General features: G+C 46.1%; 1 protein-coding gene across 1 annotated transcript in view; it reads left to right on the top strand.

Moving 5' to 3' along the window:
• Positions 1 to 19,583, top strand: part of ARMC9 (armadillo repeat containing 9) — a 68,800-nt gene that overhangs the window by 8,655 nt on the left and 40,562 nt on the right. Inside the window, exons 6-10 of the mRNA XM_087819518.1 lie at positions 377 to 469; positions 3,517 to 3,541; positions 8,668 to 8,825; positions 9,968 to 10,066; positions 18,382 to 18,416. Of these exons, the coding sequence (XP_087675644.1) occupies positions 377 to 469; positions 3,517 to 3,541; positions 8,668 to 8,825; positions 9,968 to 10,066; positions 18,382 to 18,416 (410 nt within the window). The remainder of the gene's footprint in view (positions 1 to 376; positions 470 to 3,516; positions 3,542 to 8,667; positions 8,826 to 9,967; positions 10,067 to 18,381; positions 18,417 to 19,583) is intronic.

Raw genomic sequence — 19,583 nt, 5'->3', positions numbered from 1 at the left:
AGGGCCTTTCTTGGGGAGGCCCTAGGTACCGTGCGGTCGCTGCGTGCCTGCCAGCGCCTTGTACGCCTAAGCTGCACTGAATTCTTTTTGGAATTCAGCCTAAGAAGATTACTTGTCATGCTCGTGTTTAAATCACATGAAATATGCAAACCATGTACAGGGTTATTTTTCCCGTTTATGAAAGAACTCTTTTTCCTTCCCGTTGTGGGTACCTAAATTTTCAGTAAATGAATCGGTCAGTTGTCCAAAAACCTGCATTTTACAGCATCACACCGCTGTCAAACGTTGTCTTGCTATTTAACCCGAAAGGCACAGCTGGGCGATGCCGTCGGCAGTTAGTGACGTAGCTTTTGATTTTCCTTGTGTTTTCCTTCAGGATTCTTGGACTCCAGAATTGAAGTTGAAGTTGGAAAAGTTTCTAGCTTTGATTTTTAAAGCCAGTAACACGCCAAAGCTTTTCACATTATATGTATCCTTTCGAGGCCGCTGGAGCCCACCCTGGTGTTAGAGGAGCTCGCTGGCTTCAGCCTTGTGGGCAGGGAGGGGACAATGCTGCTTCCGCGTGTTCCAGGTGAATGAAGGGGGGGCTGCGCCAGGCCCATGAAGGGTCAGCTTCGATGGCATCAGGTCTCTGAGACGGGGTAGGGTCTCGTTTCATGTCATGTACTAAAAGCTGTCTTAATAGGAGAAAAAGTCTGTCTTTTGGGGAAAAAACTTGGAATAACTGTCCCTTGGTAGAAGTTCCTTCAACCACTTTTCAGGCTGCATGGCCCTGGTGCTAGACCACATGACCATGTGACTTGTTATTCAAATTGGGACTTTTTAAAAAGCAACTTTATTCAAGTGAAATTTACATACCATAAAAGTGTACAATTGAATGATTTTTAGCAAATGTTTAGAGTTGTGCAGCCATTATCATAACTCAATTTAAATGAGGTTGCTTGTGAAAACAAATAGGGGGCAGTGACTGGGCAAGGTGCCTCTGGGCAGCAGGTGAATGGAGACTGTCCAAGGAAGGGTGGGACGAGGGCCACCACCCCGGGAGGCCGGTTCCCAAAGCCTGTTAGTCTTTCAGGATGTTTGTCCGCTTTTACTATGAACAAGAGTATATCAAAAATTATTTCATAGCAAGAACATAACATTTGGAGTTGTAAAGTTGGTGTTGGTTCTAATAATGAAAATTAGTAGGCCACTTGCTACATAATACCTGTTTCATTTCTGACTCCAAAGCAAAGAGCTCCGCACTGAGCTCTTTCTTGGTCCCTGCTTTGGCTCCCTCAGTCCTTGGCGGCTCCCTGTGGCCCATGTTCAATGCCTGAGCCTCACCTTGAGACTGTCCACCGTCTGGCTGACCTACAGCTCTTCCCTCTGCTTTTATAATCCTAAGGTTTTGTAAGGTGCCACCCTCTACCCACATACCATGACACCTTCGTATCCAATCCATTTCCTCTTAGAGTCCCATTGAGTTCCACAGAGAATGGCAGTTTTCAGCGAAATTAGGACTTTTCCAACCTGGCTTATGATTATTTTTGTACTCTTTTAAAAAGCATTTCTCAGCTTAAACTTAATGGTGCCAATATGTTAAGATTCTAAAAGAAATTATTTACATACTAGATCCTAAATGCCCATATTAATAATAGCACCCACTTTATAGAAATAATATGAGGATTGAGGTAACACATGGAACTTGCTTAAAATATTTAACACATAGCGCTCGATAGCTGTTAGCTGTTAATATTATAAATTATTGCAAATACTTGTTACTTTTCATCCTGTTCAACATTGGAGCAAATATACTGACACAGAGCAGGTAGCTATAAACACTATTCCTTTCTTTTCCCTGGTACCTGGAAAAACACATATCTTACATTGAATGTTGTGCTAGGAATCAGAGATCCAAAGGAAGGGCCAAGACCTAGTTCTCTTAGCCAAGGGGAGCTCTGAACGATAGAATGGGGGACAAGCAGACAGTGCGGGGTGGGAATCCTGGGGGGGACGGCTCGTGCCGAGCACTGCGCCGGCATGTTGGGAAGCTGTAGGGAGTCAGCGTTCGTGGAGCCGAGGGGCCAATACAGAGAAAGAGACAAGGCAGTGCCAGGTCATAGAGGTGTGGGTGAGGTCCTGCAGGTAATGAGGGGCCTTCGGAATGTTCTAAGCAGGAAAATAACATGCTCATATTTACATTTTATAAAAATCACTTTTTCATTCCTGATTATAAAATTGATCATATTCCTTGTAGAAAATTTTGAAAGCTCAGCGATGCATTTGTACACATACATACACCCCAAAGCATATAACATTTACAATAAAAAGGGTGGATACCTGTATGTATATATGTGTTTTTTTTTAACATTTTTATCAAATGAAGTGAGCATTTTCCCCATATCTTAAATACTCTCCAAAAACAGGTTGTTTCCTCAAAAGTTAAACTGAGTGACCATGTGACCCAGCAGATCCACTCCTTGCTATACACCCAAGAGAAATGAAAGCATGTCCACCTGCAACTTGTATGCAAATGTTTGTAGCCACATTGCCCAAAATAGCTGGAAAGTACAAACAACCCAAACATCCATCAGCTGATGAGTGGATAAACAGTATGGTTCATCCTCACAATGGAATATTATTTGGCAATAAAAAATGAATTACTGATTCATGTTGCAACATGTCTGACCCTTGAAAACATGCTAAGTGAAAGAAGCCACACACAAAAGGCTGCATGTTGTATAATTCCATTTGTATGAAAGGCCCGGAAGAGGCCAGTCTGTAGAAACAGTAGAGTGGTGCTTGCTGGGGACAGGGGAGGGTAGGGAGAAGGGGTGGCTGCTAATGGGTGCAGGGTTTCTTCTTGGGGTGATGGAAATGTTCTACAGTCGATTGTAGTGATAGCTACACAACTCTGAATGTGCTGAAAACCATTGAAATGTACACCGGAAATGGCGAATTATATACTGTGTGCATTACATCTCAATAGAGCTGTTAGAAAATAATTAAGAAAACCCACACAAAACAGGTAAAAATGCCTTGCCTTCAGTCACATGGCCAGAGGTGTAGGAGCTGAGGTTTGCACCCCGGCAGCCTGGCTCCTGAGTCTTGATCGCAGTTACTGTGTGATTACTGGTTTCATCCCAGTCCCAGTTTCCTTAGGATAAAGCGTAGCACTGAAGTTACAGAGTTAAAGGGTGTGACTCAGGTTTGCGTTTTTAGTAGAACATTTGGGTAGCAGTGGGGAAGGCCTTGAAGGCGGTGAGGAGGCAGTTAGGGGGCTGTTAAAACAGCACAAGGCGTGGGTGCACACCAAAGTAATTGAGATGGAGAGAAGAGGGCTTGAGAGCGAGTCATCCAAGCAATGAGGAGTCAGTAACCCTCTTAGCAGTTTACAGCAGCATTAGGAAGCTGCCTTCGCCCCGAGGATCCTCTTCGGCCACGCTGCGGCTCTGCCTCAGGCCCCACGCAGGTGAGGTAACCCGGGGACTGCATCCTGAGTGGCCGTTTTCCTGAACTTCTCCCTTATCCCAGAAGGAGAGTGGACCAAGTCACAAAGGTAAATCATGTTGATTAAAGTGTTTTAAATAACAGCTTTGCCAACTCAAGTTTTAAGTCATGAGATGGAGAGAATTCCGCGGACTTGGAAAATGAGAGCTCTAAAAGCCTAAATATTTATGAAGGGCTTTGCAGTCATTTGTGTCTGAGTCCTGGAGGCCACTCTTCAGGAAGGCTGGTATTTTTAGCTTCCGCTTGCTCGTCAGGTAACTAAGATGTGGAGAAATGAAGGGAATCCAGGCGCTGTGCCCATGTAATTGCAGCCTCGGAATTAGGAAACACACGGGTGGGGGATTCATTTTAGTCTTTCTCGCTTTCACCTAAAGCTAGTCTTCAAAGTAGGAATTCCAGTCTTAATATTTTAGCATAAAATGATGGTTTTCCATGATTAGTCAGTCATTTGTACCAGAACTGTTCATTTGTCAGAAAGGTGAAAAAACTTTAATTAGCATGACGTGGTCCAGAGTTGGGTTCGCTGCCTGAGTTTGTCCTTGGTACTGCGTTACGAAAACCACTTACATTGTTGTGCGGGTCAGGCGCTGGAAAGGGTGTGTGATGTGCTTCAGGCCCGGATGAGTGTGGCTGCGTCATCCTCAGTTCCCAGCAGGTGGAGTTTTACTACAGGAAATAGCACATTGGTAACTGAGTTAGCTTGTGGCCTTCCAGGGAGGTGACAAATGTGCGATGCTGTAGTGGCTTCAGATGAGAAGCAGTGTTTGTTTTTGTGCTCTGTAACTGTACAGATTCCCTGCCCAGCAGTCCTGAATTCAGGTTTTGCCAGCTGTGCCACCCCTCCTAGAGCTCAGTGGGACAGACCCTCTGACCTTCATGGAGGAGCCACAGTCCTGTGCCTGAGCAGAGGAGCAGGAGTACAGATGCGGCCTCCTGGGATCCACATGGAATGATCCCAGGGTCCCCAGCCTGCAGCCTTGCAGCTCCTCGAGGTTGCTGTGCCCTCAACACAGTTATGTCCAAGGACAAGTCCCAGCCCATCTCTCCAGCTCCTCAGGCCTGCTCCGTGCAGTGTTGGTCCGGTCCCCAGGCCCTGGCTGGGTGGATCCTGTGCAGCTCCCCAGGCCCTGGCTGGGTGGGTCCTGTGCAGCTATCTCACATCAGCACAGCTGGATTCATAAACCAGGCTGGGCACTTGGGTCTTGCCCTGCAGCACCTGGACATGTTCCTTTGCCCACTGTTTCTCCTGCTGTGGCTGCCTAGCAGGCCACCTCAGGCCTTGTGGCACGGAACAACAGTGTCCATTTATTATCATCTTTTGTGGTCTGGGAACTGGGCTCAGTTCTCCCTTGGGGTGTCTCATGGGTACAAACAGAGCTGGGTGGAGCCATTGCCGAGGCTTCCTCACCTCGTGCACAAGTCCTCTGGCTGGTGCTGACACTGGCTGTGGGCTGGGGTCTCAGTAGAGGCCCTTGACTGGACCACCTATGTGGACTCTCCATGTGGCCTGGGATTCCTCAGGGCACATGGTGGCTGGGTTCCCAGGATGAATGTCCCCAGAGAGAACCAGGGAAGCCCTTTCTGACCCAGCCTCTGAAGTAACTCAGTGTCATTTCTGCTGCATTCTCTCCCTTAGTAGTGAACCCCTGGTTGGGCCCACATTCAGGGAAGGGGAACTGCATCTCACCTCCTGATGGGAAGGCATGTCGAACACTCTGCCGCCACGTTTCACAACCACGCCCGCCTGCGTGGGCCCTGGAGACGGCCTAGCCCTTGCTCAGGCTGCTTAGTCCCGGGCCCAGGGGGGAGGTGGTGAGAAACTGCTCCTCGCCTCCCGAGTTTCTCCAGCCCATCGCCCCAGCATCCCCTGCAGTTTTTGAGGCTAGCTTTCCACCGGGGACAGTTATGTCTCTGATAAGTGGCCCAGTTTTGCAGACAAAATAAACATGGGGGGGGAGCAAATAGAAGAGACTATTCTGTGTTTTTCTCCAGGTTTTTAATTTGGAATTTCAGCAAGGAGACCAGGGTTTGCCCGGCCGGGCATGGCTCAGTGGTCAAGCGTCGACCTAGGATCCAGGCGATCGGGGTTTGATTCCCGGTCAGGGTAATCAATGACTCTCTCATCAGTGATGTTTCTATCTCTCTCTCTCCCCCTCTCCTTCCTCTCTCTGAAATCAATAAAGATATTTAAAAAAAACAAAAAACAGGGTTTTCGAGCTTCTTTAATTTGATTTTAATTGAGTTTTTTTAGGAGAGCCAAGCAGAATCGAGTCTGATAGGCACAGCGTGTTTCTGTGGCCAAATATATCCTGAAATGCAGTTGTGCTGTGCAGATTAGAGAGTAGCGCCGCAGAGACTCGTACCAGGGGCTCAGCCCTGGGCCCAGGCCAAGAGTCACGATACCCAGAGGTCACCTCTCTGCCCCCTCCTCCTGAAACTACAGCTACAGTGACCACAGGGACAGACATGCCTCCAATTTCATTTAATTCTAGATTCAGATGTGTTTTTAATTGAATGGTTGGGTGATATTCTGTGTCTTAATAAGGTTTCACAGATAAAGTGAGATTTTCATACTCTTGAAGGCGTCAGGAAAAGTGCTTGGGGTAGGAAATTCTCTTAAAAGGAATTACATTAAAAATGGTGTTTAGAGTGAAAACTTGGGTTGGCAGCATAGCATATTGGATTATTATTTTCACCTAGCCATCTAAAAAAGATACAGAAACAGTATCTTTTAGCATTTCTGGCATTAATCGATTTGGCCCCTTCAGAAAGTGAGCAACAGCTCATTTTTCTAGAGTTCAGAGCCCTAAATAATATTTTTAAAGATGGTGACCTATATTTATGGTTGTGAGTCATAACACTCTTCTTTAGTATTTGTGGATTAGCAAAACAGAGTTGATTTATATCTGAATTTGAAGAAGGAAGAGTATGTTTTATTGTGAAGACCGAGTAGCTGGTTTTAGGTTTTTACATGAGGTTAGAAAAACAGTTCCATATTTTATTTATTTTTAAATATGTTTTTATTGTTTTGTGAGAGAAAGGAAGGGAGAAGGGTAGAGAGACAGAGAGAGAGAAACATCAATTGGTTGCCTCCCATATGCACCCTTACCAGGGGTTGAACCTGCAACCTGTATATGTGCCCTGGTAGGGAATTGAAGCAGGGACCTTCCTGTGCTGGTGCGCAGGATGACGCTCACCCGTGAGCCACACCCACCAGGGCGGCAGTTCCATATTTTAAAATGTATCATTTTGTCTTGAGCATCTAACGGATCTCAAAAATGAAATCTTATCTCTTTAAAAATTAAAAAGCAGCACACCTAAAGAAGGAGGAATGTTAGCAAGGGGAAGCTTGACCAACTGTGGGGAAGGTCGCCATCACTTTTGTTACCATTTCATTGCTCACTGGAATGACAGGATTCTTTCAGTGTGCTCAGCTCTTGTTTAAAATGCGGGATGCAGTTCTTTGGACTTTTGAAATATGAAGAATCTCAGTAAATTTCAAAGACATGACTAAGCCAGTTTCGTTAAAATAACATGGAATAAAACATCTCCATTAAAAGCTGAGCTCTTGCATGGCAAGGGGTCTTGGCTTAGATTTCCTTGTCTCATAAAACATTTGATGGGATAAAAGAGGTAAAGTTCTGTTTAATGCTCAGAAGTAAAGTTGATGTTTTGGGCTATGACTTAAACAGTTTACATAATGCTCAGGTCTTTTTTGTCAGCAGCTAAGGTGTCTGCAAGGTGCTGGCTCTGGATAGCAGGCTATTTGGAAATGGTGTATTGGAAATGGTCATAAACGTGTCAGCCCTTCCTGCAGGCTGCTGGCAGTTGGATGTCTTTCCCATGAAACGTACCATATCTTGAAACTTTCACAGATTCCAATGCCGGGTTCCCAAGGCAAAGTTCCACAAACAGTCTCTCACATTTAGTTCATTGCACAGTGAGCTTCTGAGGGGAGAGTTCCTTTGTGGGTCCCCTTTACCGAGGGACCACTTGATGACATTGATGTCTAGGAGGTCATTTGACCCAGCAAATGGGTTTTGGTTCTTTGTTCATTACCTGCCACTTGTATGTGTTGAGAAAGTTCACACAGATACTCTAAACTCATTACCACAAAATGGGATTATCAGAGTCCTGTAGAATTTTCATTGTTGGAAGTTCCAGTTTATATAATTTTGAATTTTATACATATGAAAACGCTTTTTTAATAATATTCAGAGTAGGGAGAAGGTAGTGATCCCCCCCTAACAATATTTAAGGAGAAGCTGGATAAAGGACCTCCAGGGATGTTCTCCAGAAGTTCAAGTACTGAATGTAAGTTTGTGCTAGGTGACCTTTCAAAGTTATCTTGCACTACTGGGGTTTGATGGGTGCTACATAACAATGGTAATAATAATAGTTCATTATGTGATATTTGGGGTCTTAAGAGTTAAAATATTTTACTTCTGGACATCAGCAAAAAGTAAAAGCTTTTGAAATACAGTTTGAACGTGGGTGATCCTCACAGCTGCTTAGGACACAAATTAGGAGGAATGGATAACCTAGGACAGCAGCTTTTAAAGGTGTAGCATATGTCAGAGCCATCAGGGGAGTCTGTTGATAATATAGATACTCAGCCCCCAACCAGTATCCACAAAATCAGTCTCTGAAGGTGCAGCTCGATCATCTTTATTTCTGGAATCTCCTGGATTCTTGTTTTCTCCAGTGTCAGTCAAGCAACCCTGACCTTTACTTAAAATGAAGCACTGCCCAGCAGTGATGAATTGTCCCCAAACAACCTCACAGGGCAGAAACAGAAAACGACGCAGGTTTGCTTCAACCATTGTGTGAGCTGATTGTAGAACGAAATGTTGTGTTTGTTTCTGTACATAAAGAGAACTAAAAGAAGTTGCGTGGGGTGCAGTCCAGGAAGTAGCTTTTGTTAGGAAAACCAGAGAGGGTTTAGTTGAACTGCCAGAGAGAAATAAAAAATGAGTGAATGCAAAGCACTTTGTAACTAAATGTGGCATGAAATAGAAGCAAAGTGCTAAACACTGTGTCAAGTCCCTTGTTACAGCAAAATATGATAGTGGGCATGGTACTCCCCTGAGGGGAATATACTTATTTTTATTCTGTGGGGTTTTTTAATTGTTTTTTGTTTTGTTTTGTTTTGTTTTAATATAAATGTTTCCCTAGAAATGTTGCAGCAGCTCCACCAGCAGTTGGTAGAAGCTGAGCGCAGGTCGATGACATACCTGAAACGGTACAATAAGATCCAGGCGGACTACCACAACCTCATCGGGGTCACAGCAGAGCTGGTGGATTCTCTGGAGGCAACGGTCAGCGGCAAGATGGTAAGGAAGACCCCCAAGGGTTCACGTCTTCTTGAGATAAAGATGTATTATGGGCACGAACCACGTTAATACGAGATTCCTGGCCACTCCCAGCCATGCCCCTGCCTCTCACAAAGCCAGCGTGCACACAGGAGACCAAGCTGGCTTTTTATGCTGCTTGCAGTATTTTACACATTTTTTCCTGACATGTTATCTCCCGTGCCTTTGTTTCTCTACCTGATTTTTTTCTTTCATATGTTTTTAATTGATTTCAGAGAGAGGAAGGGAGAGGGAGAAAGAGAGAGAAACATCAGTGATGAGAGAGTATCATTGATCAGCTGCCTCCTGCATGCCCGCCTCCCCCGCTGGGGATCAAGCCTGCAACCCGGGCATGTGCCCTGACTGCAACCTGGGCACGTGCCCTGACCAGGAATCAAACCACGATCTTCTGGATCATAGGTCGATGCTCAACCGCTGAGCCCAGCCGGCCGAGCAAAAATTTAGTATTCTGAATGTCCATAACCCTAAAAATGGAATTGCTAGGTCAAAGGTTATGGGCTTTGATGTATATACCAAATTATTTCTCCTAAGATTTCAACAATGCCTACCCACCCTTGACCTCCAGCAGTGTATCCAGGTGTCTCCTTCTCCACATGCTTGCCAACACAGACATGATTATACTTTGAAATCTTTGCCTGTTTGTAAGTAAAACTTAGTATTCTGAATGCTTCAGTGTACACTTCTTTAATATTTCGGAGGCTGAGTATATTTTCATGTGTTTCCTGCCCATTTATATTTTGTTTTTCAGTCAGTTTATTCATATCCTTTCCTCATCCATCTGTTTTAAGCAAGAAAGTGACATAACCAATTTTCCTTGTTAGAGAAGTGGTTCCAGAAGTCAAAGGAGGAAACAGTATCAGGAGTAAGGGGTTGATCCGAAGTCTAAAAAGCCATAGAAAACTCTAGAAAACTAGAACTGAAAAGTGCCCACGTTTTCGACATTTAGAAGGGCATTGGTGGTGCTTCAACTTTCAAGAGTTAGAGCACAGTTTCCTCTCTGGCCCTTACAGAGAGCCGTGAGACAGCTGTGACTGCCAGGGCGCCTCCACTGCCCCTGGGTGGATCTCATCCTTCCACCAGCCACACTCGTGTCCTCTTTGCAGATCACTCCCGAGTACCTGCAGAGCGTCTGCGTCCGCCTCTTCAGCAACCAGATGCGGCAGAGCCTGGCTCACAGCATGGACTTCACGAGGCCTGGGACGGTGAGGCTCTGTGCCCCTGGCCTGAAATAGCATAACTAAAAAACTGACAGGGCAGGAGAAAGTAGCACTCAGAGTCCGCACCTCATCTGGCTTTGGAGGTCTGTACGTTCCCAGAAGGAAAGAAGGCGGTTTTTAAGGAGCGAGCAGTTGGGAGACGGCCTCCTGGCCACCGGGCGCATTTGCTCACCCAGCGGAGCTGCTTGTGGGTGCCAAGCGCTGGCACCAGTGAGTGAATGGGTAGGATGCGAAGGACACTCGATTCTCTTTCTAAGATTCTGGGAGTGCCTGGGCTACAGTGGGGCTTCCTTTTTTCCTTTTTTAACTTTTTACTTGGAATAACTGCAAACACAGAAGAGCTGCAAAAATATCACAGGACACTTTGTATACCCTTCACCCCATTTAGCTGCTGGCAGTTTATCTACTGATTGGTTTGCTTTCCCTCCACACACACCCACACCCACACCCACGATCTGTTTTCCAAACCATTTGAGGACAAACTGCACATACTAGGGCCCCTTACTCCTAACTTCTTCAGTGGAGTGTATTTCTTAATAGGGATATTGTCTTGTGGATCGTGATTATCAGCTTCGACAGATTTGATACCGGTTCCTTTTTCTTCCCCAGTCTGCATTTTCCAGGGTGTGAGGCGAGCCGTTCACGTCCGTAGGGCCTCCTCCCTGCCTTGGTACCCAGGGCCATGGGCTGCGTTGTAGTCACCTCTCTTCAGCTTCTTTACCCTTGAATCTTCCCGCAGGCCTTCTGTGACTTTCATGACATTGACATTTTAGGGGAATATAGCCCTTTTCCTCTTTTAAAAATAGAACATTTCTCCTTTTGTGTTTGATTTTCCTTGTGATTAGATTCACGTTGGCATCCGGGCCACATGTTACATAGGTGATGTTGCGTCCTTAAGCGAGCTCATCTGGAGGCTGCGCTGTGGTTGGGGTTCCCAACCGGGGGAGGAAGTGCCTGTGTCTCCCGGGGAAGTTTTCAGAGTTCATGACCGCAGGGCCCTGGGGCTCATACCACCCCGCTGCCCGGTCCAGGGGCTGAGTGGGTGCAGCCAGGTGCCTTAGATTAGGAAGGAGGCGCCAGGGGATGCTGAGGCACCCCTGTGGGCCAGAGCCACAACTTTTAATCAAGGGTTTGCACATCAGCATTAGGATCGCCATAAAAATATTAGGGCCTTTTGTAGTGTTAAATAAAAAATAATTTATTCCCTGCCTCATTCTCTGGGAGATTTGAAGCAGCTTATTATTATAACATGAGAAAACACAAATATGAGAAATGAAAAAATAGAAAGTAAAAGTAAAGCAATTGTGGTTAGAACTCATAGGAACAGAAAGTAGACTGATGGTTTTCAGGGGCCAGGAGTGGAGCAAATGGGGAGATGTTGGTCAAAGGGAAAAACGTCTGGTTATAGATGAGTAAGTTCTGGGGATCTAATGTATAGCATGGTGACTGTTATTAACAGTACTGTGCTGTATACTTGCTGTATACTTGAAAGTTGCTAAGGAGTAGATCTTAAATGTCCTCGCCACAAGAAACGAAAGGTAACTCCATGAAGCGATGGACATATTAACGAGCCCTGTGGTGGTAATCAGTTCCCGGTGCGTACAGGCACCAGCTCATCACATGGCACGCCTGAAACTCACACGGTGTTATGTCAGTATCTCAGTAACACTGGGGAAAAGTAAAGCGTGGTTAGAAGAAGATAAGCGTAGGAATGATAAAAGCCGGGGCTAAGGCTGGTACAAAAACGCGTGTCGTAGGTTGCTGTACACTTGGAGAGGCAGCACAGATCTGGCTCTGAGCTCTCCAGCGGCTCGTGCAAAAAGGGACGTGTGAGCAGTTATGTGATTTACTTATAAAGGAAGAGAAAATATTTCCATAATATGTTACATACTGTTTGCTACATGAGTACTTGTGCTACACGTGCAGCCTAGAAAGCACAGCAGTAAAATGAGTGTCTGCCACGAATTCCCAAAATAGACCCTTTCAGCGTCACTGAGGTTCCTGTGTGCCCTGTGGACGGTGAACTTTTTCCAGGTAGGTGTGTCACTATTATAATTTAAAACATTTTTAAGCACTTTTTTTTAAATCCTCACCCAAGGATGTTTTTTCCGTTGCTTTTCAGAGAGAGTAGAAGGGAGGGAGAGACAGAGAGACAGCGATGTGAGAGAGGCACATCGATTGGTTGCCTCCCACACGTGCACCAACCAGGGCTGGGGATCGAGCCTGCGACCCAGGTACGTGCCCTTGGCCAGAATCGAACCAGGGACCCTTTAGTCCGCAGGCCAACACTAACCACTGAGCCAAACCAGCCAGGGCTTAGGCACATCTTTTAAAGAACACGGGAGGTCAGACAACTGCTTCATGTGGTTATTCTGGTGCCAAGACCTGATGGCAGTTTCTCTCGTGGATCTTCGCAGAAAGGACGTGGTAACATGGGGAAGAGCAGGTGTCCTTGACCACGTCCCCGGGGCGCATGCAGAAATGGCTCAGAGCCGTGGGTTGTATGGGCCGCTCCTTGCACGGACACATGGTGTTCAGAGCTGCAGAGTATGTGCTTCAGGATGTGGCCACGGGCTTTTTAGCAGGCACACAACTTAGAGAACTGGCCATTTTTAAATTGTCAGTAAAGCACACAGACACCTGGGTTTCAGAAGAGGAATCTCCTCGTGCGCCCTCCAGGATGAGGGGCTTTAAGCCACACCCCTGACGCCTGGCTGGGTGGACTTCTATGTACACTGTACAGTGAAGTCAGTGTGGAGCAGAGTGTTTACAGAAAGGGATGGCTGTTCAGCAGTAATGAGTCTGACAGGATCTGTATCTAATAGGGCCTCTCCCTTCTTCCCTGCCCTCCATTTATTCGTTAATTTGAGGTTTGTGGTGTGAAGTCCCATCCTGTCTTGCATACAACAGGAATGCCTGTATTTCCATGTTCCGATGGTGGAGTGATACATCAGCTTGTTTAAAACTGCTGTCATGTTAATAAGGAGCAGTTGGAAGGGAGAAGGTGCACAGCATTGCTGACATTTTATCCCGTTAGAAGTGTACATCATTTGTCCAGAGCTAGTCCCACCCTCCTTCCTGTTATAGAGCCATGAAGGTGCAGATCCTCAGCCTTAGAAAATGGGAGAGGGGAAGAGCTCTGTTTACCTGGGCTCACAACCATTTTCCTTTTACTGAGCCATTAACTTAGGAACAGACAGTAAAAGCTGCCAATAATCTTTTATTGCCCCTAGGAGATTTGCCTACAAGATGATGATACAAAGCAGATGTGAGTCACGGTGAAAGTATAAAAGAGTATTGTCGTTGGTTAGGTACGCCTGAAGTTGATGCAGGATGTAAGATTTATAGTGTGTGAAGAGGGACTTGGGACATTTTAGGTGGGATGTCTAGTGACTAAACTGATAGGATTTGGATTTTGAAGGAGAAAGTTGTTTTTTTATTTTTTTAAGGGAATAAATTCTACTCTCAGTCCAAACAGTTTAATCAGTTTCGAGATCAATAGGTGGGCACAGCCCAGCCTCTTTTTTGGGTGGTCTTGCTCAGCATCGTCTGGGGGCTCTGTTGACCTTCAGTGTTCCGCTTCAGCACACTCTGAGGAGGGGCTTGGCTGGGTCCGTCAGAAAACTGCTGGTATCCACAAAGTTTAGTGCCTTTGATACTGGCTTTTGAATCTGGCTGTTAAAAATCTGGCCTCCTGCAACCTCATTCACTGTTGAACCTTTAAAAGGGCTCAGAAAATAGCATGCTTCCCCCCACTGAGATCTACACCAGCTGAAAAAGAGAACGAAAGAATAAAGGGAGAAGTAGCTGAAAATGTCCTCATTGATCCTTACAAAGCTTATATTGGAGAATATGGATTTTATTTGTAGACAGGTTGGTTTCCCCCCTTTTCTTTTAATTAAAAATGATGTTTTATTCAAAGGTCTTAGGATTTGCAAATTGAAAACACAACTGGGGAATCCCCAGAGTGTTCCAAAAGAGAAAGAAAAGTTAAGAGTTTTAATAGTAAAAAGCTACATTTGAGAAAAGTCAGTCCTGCATTCTTAGCCCACGGATTGGCTCAGGATGGTAGTCTCCCAGGTGGCCAGTGGTCTGGATAATGGGTGCCTGGTGGTCTGAAAAATGAAGCATTCTTTCTAAGCATGACAAGCAGTTATCTTAAGAGAGAGATGCATCTCCAGCACATGAACATTCTTTAAGTTCTTCAGAGGTTTATCTGTGGAATTTAGGTATACCCAGGAAACTGATGGTTTCCTACTTTTGTACCCTGGAATTAAAAAAATGTACCCACCCAGTCATGGGCAGCTCTGTCCAAGCCTCTCACCACCACCACCACCATCACTACTACCGGGAGCAGAACCAACCTGTGCTCTCTGAGAGGCTCCTTGCCCGGAGTGAGAGGGTCGGGCAGGGTGAGGGTAAAGGAAATGCCGTGAGTGGGAGGAAATGTGTTTCCATTCTACCTAGCTCATGCCCAGGTAACTGTTCAAAAATCTGCTCCATTATGTGAGCTGGCGGTTAGATCCAGGTGCTCCCGGAGGACTGATAATGGGAATCATTTATTTATTTATTTATTTACTTATTTATTTATTTATTTATTTATTTATTTATTTATTTATCTTTTTGAGAAGAGAGCTGTCCCAAGGGCCTCTTCCAGTTTGACTGCCTGTCACCACCCTAACCTCAGTCCTTACCAATCCTCTGAGATCAACCTGCTTTCATCTGATCAGGAATCTAGTGATAGGAGTAAGAGGAGAAGCTTCTTCCTCAGGGCACAAGAGGTAGAGACTGTGTTTTCTAAGGTTACACAAGTAATACATATAACAGTTTAGTAGTAAATGGAACAAAACCCAAGCCCTATCCCTCCCTCACACTCACTCCACATCACCTTCCTCCCTCGGTAACCCAAGCCCCATCCCTCCCTCACACTCACTCCACATCACCTTCCTCCCTCGGTAACCTTTCCCATGCACGCTTCCAGACCTTCAGAAATTATATATGATGGAGGTTTTATTGCGCATAGCGTTCTGCAGCTGTCTCTTAGCAGTGCCTTGGTAAGCCTTCCATATCCTTTTACATGTTTGTATTTCCCTTATCTCCTCGAGTTTTAATTGGGAACAGCATGGCTCATACCCATTATTCTAGCCGACATGTAGGCAGCCTTTATATTTTTTGCTGTTTCTAGTGATGTAACATGCGTCTTTGTGTGCTGCATATAGCATCTGAAAGCACCTTGCTCTGTCTTGCTCTTATTAGGCCCCTGTTTGCACTGAGCAAGCATGAGTGCAGAGACAGCCTGAAGGTGGAAACCTGAGCGTAGCTCCCTGGGTGAATCCCAAGGCCCACCGAATGGCACCTCTGGGTTTATGGATTCATTGGATGGGGGAGTTTCTATTTTAACACACCTGGAAAAATCGGCCCATTTGTCTTTTCCTTTCTTCAACACTCCAGGTAGACCTCACAGGAAACACAAGTTAAAATACTCCCAGGTGTGAGAGCATTAAATATATTGAGGGCTCAGGGCCTGTGAATCTTAGAAGCATCTACTTCCAGATCAGTCACCTTTGTTAGCAATAAAAATGGGCAGGGGCTGGGAGGAGGGGTGGGGCAGCCTTTTCCATGCTGGCCTAGAGCAGCTCAGGAAACTGACTGTGGCCTTGTTCTGCTGCGTAGGATTCTTCCTGAAGCGCCCTGTTGTAGGGACCATGGCTTTGGCTTGGCAGCCAACATCTTCAGCCCTTGGGTCCACCCTTCTGTGGTTTTCTCAAGCCTTGGCAAGGCGCGTGCCCTCTGCCAGCATTGCCACCGCGATTCGAGGCAGCCTTTCTGGGCCCGGAGCTCGGCACGTCGAGGAGAAGCACACCTGGCTCCCTGCCCCTGCTGCACCTCACACACCAGTGCCTGTCACGTACCTGTACTTACCTTGGTGACGTGAGGACTTGAACACCTTTGATCTCAACCAGTTGGTAGAACGTTAGTGACAGAGGGTAACTATGCCATTAGCTCAGCCCTTCCCCTGACCTCCAGGCCCAGACTTAATGTCACATTGTCTCAGTCTAAACCAGGCTCATCTTTTCCTTCAAATAGGTGGTCTTCCCCTCCCCTTCCCCCCCGCCCCCGCCTCGTGTTTTCTGTCTCCTGAACGGCACTCCAGGGAGCACGTGGGAACCATCCGAGGCCCTCCCCTCTCCCTTGCCCTGTGTGCAGGCCCTCATCAGGATCTGAGGAGGCTTCCTCCCTTCCTCCCTGTTGCTTTATGTTTGTTCGGACTTCTCTGTTTCTGTCCTGGCTTAAAGCAATGTTGCCCAATAGTCTCTGTCTCAAAGCTCTTGCCTTTCTGTCACTCACATAGGAGCCGGAGTAACCTTTCCGGATGCATCTTACTTATTTCTGCCTTCATGTTTCAGGAAGGATTTAGGTGCCTACAGGCATCTGATCATGCTACTCCCTTGCTTAATATCTGTTATTGCTTCAGGTCCAAAATGCTCAGCATGGAGTCCAGAGTCTTCCATGATCTGATGCCCCTCTATTCCCCCAGGCTCAGCTATGGTCCAGAAGCCCCGAGAAGCTCCAGCACCCCAGCCTCAGCATCCTCACTGGTGTGGGTGTGCTGTGCACCATGCCCAGCTCCCTGCTCTCAGAGCCACAAAGCAGGTGACCTCAGTGACCTGATGAGCCCGAGGGGCTCCTGCCTAAGAAGCTTCTGTAGAACCTATGAGCACATTCCGACGCTCAGGCCCTCTCCACCTACTTAGTTCCATTTCCAAATCTCATTCCCAGTTTTCCATTCCAGCTGTCTGCTCCTGCACGGACAGCCCTGTAGTTCATGTTGTGTCAGTCCCCCTTCTTGTCACAGCGTTGGCATAGCAGCCTCCCTTCTACAGTGGGGATGCTCCTCTGGTCCTTGCTTCCATTGCTCTTCGCTTTCCTTACGTATCCCTCTGTGTTCTTTAACCTCTCCTAGTAATCATTCCCCTCACAGTCGCTTGCCAGGCGTCCTGCCTTCGCTGTGCCCCTGCTGCCCTTTAATTTAAAAAAAAAAAATCAGGGGTTAAAAAATAAAAAAACATACATGATCATGAGCCCTTTAAAGGCAGGCAGTGGTGACTCCCATGTGGGAACCTGCCCACTCTGTAGATCCTGCGGAGGGAAGCAGCAGAGAAAGGTCATCGGCCAGGGCCAGTGTGGAAACCAGGCCAGGATTCTGGAATGCCCGCTTTCAAAGTCAGTCTTTGCTCATTCACTCATACGACAAACGGTTGAGTGCCTCTGTTTGTCCAAGCACTGTTCCGGGCGCTGGAGACACGAGGGTGACTTGCCTCCCACTGTCATGGGGCTCAGTGTCTGCTGAAAGAGAAGGACACCAGTGACTGAAAGATAATCACAGACCAGCATGATAACTGGATCATGACCAGCTGCGGTCTGTGGTGACATCAAGGGCCCCGCAGATGGCTGAGATTTCCTCTCTTATGTAACTTTTTTCCCCCTGGAGTTCTTTAAAACCTATTGCAAACATATAATTTTACCTGTAGATAATTCAGTATATATCCCTAACAGACAAGGGCTTTAAAAAACAAACCAGGTCATGACCACAATGCCTAATACAACCAACACTAATTTCCTGGTATTATGTAATAATGCCAAGGCGGTATGTGTGCAGATTCCTGTTTTCTCAAAATACCTTTTACACTTGATTTGAGACAGTTCAAACATGTGCCACACATAGCTTTTGGTGATTTGTATTTTAGTATATGTTTAATATAACATTGCCTATAGTGGCCCCAAAAAAGAAGGCCCAGTGTGAATGCCCATGAAGTGGGAAATGATTTGACCAATAGACGGGATTAGAGGGAGTGGGGTGGGAGGGGTATTGTTTATTTTTTTCTATAAAAACTTGTATAGTGTTTGACTTGGTATGAAGTACACTGTGTTCTTTTTATTCTCAAAGATAAAATCTTAATAAAGAAAAGAACAGGATCATTAAATGGTTTTTATTGCTTCGTTCTCTCTGCTGTCTTTGACCAGACAGCTTTAAGTTTGGTCAGGAGAACCCACCCATTTTTTTTATAGATTGTTCCTTGGAGTGGAGTAGCCACAAGCCAAGGGGTGGGTGGCTTGGGAAGTGCATCAGTAGTGTATTGATTAACTTTGGCTTGGGCTAATTTTTAAATCATATGTGATTATGGTTGGAGAATTCTCAGCAAGTCTGTTGATTTTGTGCTACACAGTGATTTAGGGTCAGCGCATTGCTCTCAGTGTTTAACACAGCCTGTTCTTTTCTGTTTGCCCCCCCCCCCCAGGCTTCAACCATGTTAAGAGCCTCCTTGGCACCCATGTAAGTAATTGCTCTTAGAAGTTGTTATTGTGGGACAGCTGTGGGTAAAACTGGAATTCAAAGCAACTTTAACAAGTGTTCATCCAAACAGCTGAGCTCCACATGGATAGTAAAGGAAATACCAGTAATTATAAATAATATAGTTAAAATAGAAGACTCTCTTAATGTTAATTCTGTTTATTTTGGTGGGGTAGCATCCAATGGAAAAACTTGTTGAGTAGTTCCTGTAGTATTCTCTAGAAATCAATTTAATTTACCGTTACAAGGCAGTCAGCAGTGCTGCAATGCCTAAAGTTCGTGTTCCCTGCTGAGGGGCCACAGGATAGCATTGTATGAGCCTGAGCATTTCTATCCAAACCTATTGTGTTGTCGCCATGGGGGTGTCTGATGCTCAGGGCCTCCCCCAGGCATGTGTGTTGCAGTAGCAAGGAGGCGGAGCACCTCTGGCAGGGATGTGGGGACGAGGGAGGGTTTGGGGTCCTCTGAGCCAGGCCTGGGGGGAGGGTGCTGTGAGGTTACTCAGACCCCTGAGATGGACACAACATTCCCCCTGCCTCTGTCCGGCCTGAGTCCAACGCTGACCCTGCGCTTGGTTCTCTTCAGATGGCGGCTTCGTCATGTGCTTAGGAGCTCACTGCTGGGGTAAAGTCCACTTCAGCTTCCTCACTAGTAAAGTGGGAATAGTGATAGTAACTATCACTGGATCGTTGTGAGGATAAAAATGAGTTACTGTGTACCAAGCAGTGCAGCTGGGGCCCTGGTCAGCTTTCCGTGTTTGCTCGTTACTCCCGGTGATCTGAGAGACAGGGTCACCGCGGAGCGTGCAGGCAGGTAGCTGGCAGAGGCGGTGAAGAGGGTCGGCCACGGGAACGGGGGCTTGGTGGGCAACCTTGCTGGCAATAAATTTAATTGGCCTCCTCGGCCACAGAACATTATCAAACCTGGCTTTACAAATGGAACTTCTTCTGCCTAGAGCAAGAGCCTATTTAAATTTTAAATTAAAAATTTATTTTTTATTTTGAAATAATTCCAGAGTTGCAAAAACAATACAAAGACAGTCCCTGTGCCCTTCACCCAGATTCCCCAGTGTTAATATTTTACGCAAGCCCAATATAGTTATCAGATAAGAAAATGAACACTGCTATAGGACCATCTAATCCACAGCCC

The sequence above is a fragment of the Miniopterus natalensis genome, chromosome 8, assembly GCF_054644295.1.
Source record: "Miniopterus natalensis isolate mMinNat1 chromosome 8, mMinNat1.hap1, whole genome shotgun sequence".
NCBI lineage: Eukaryota > Metazoa > Chordata > Mammalia > Chiroptera > Miniopteridae > Miniopterus > Miniopterus natalensis.
This window is presented reverse-complemented; position numbering and strand designations above follow the sequence as displayed.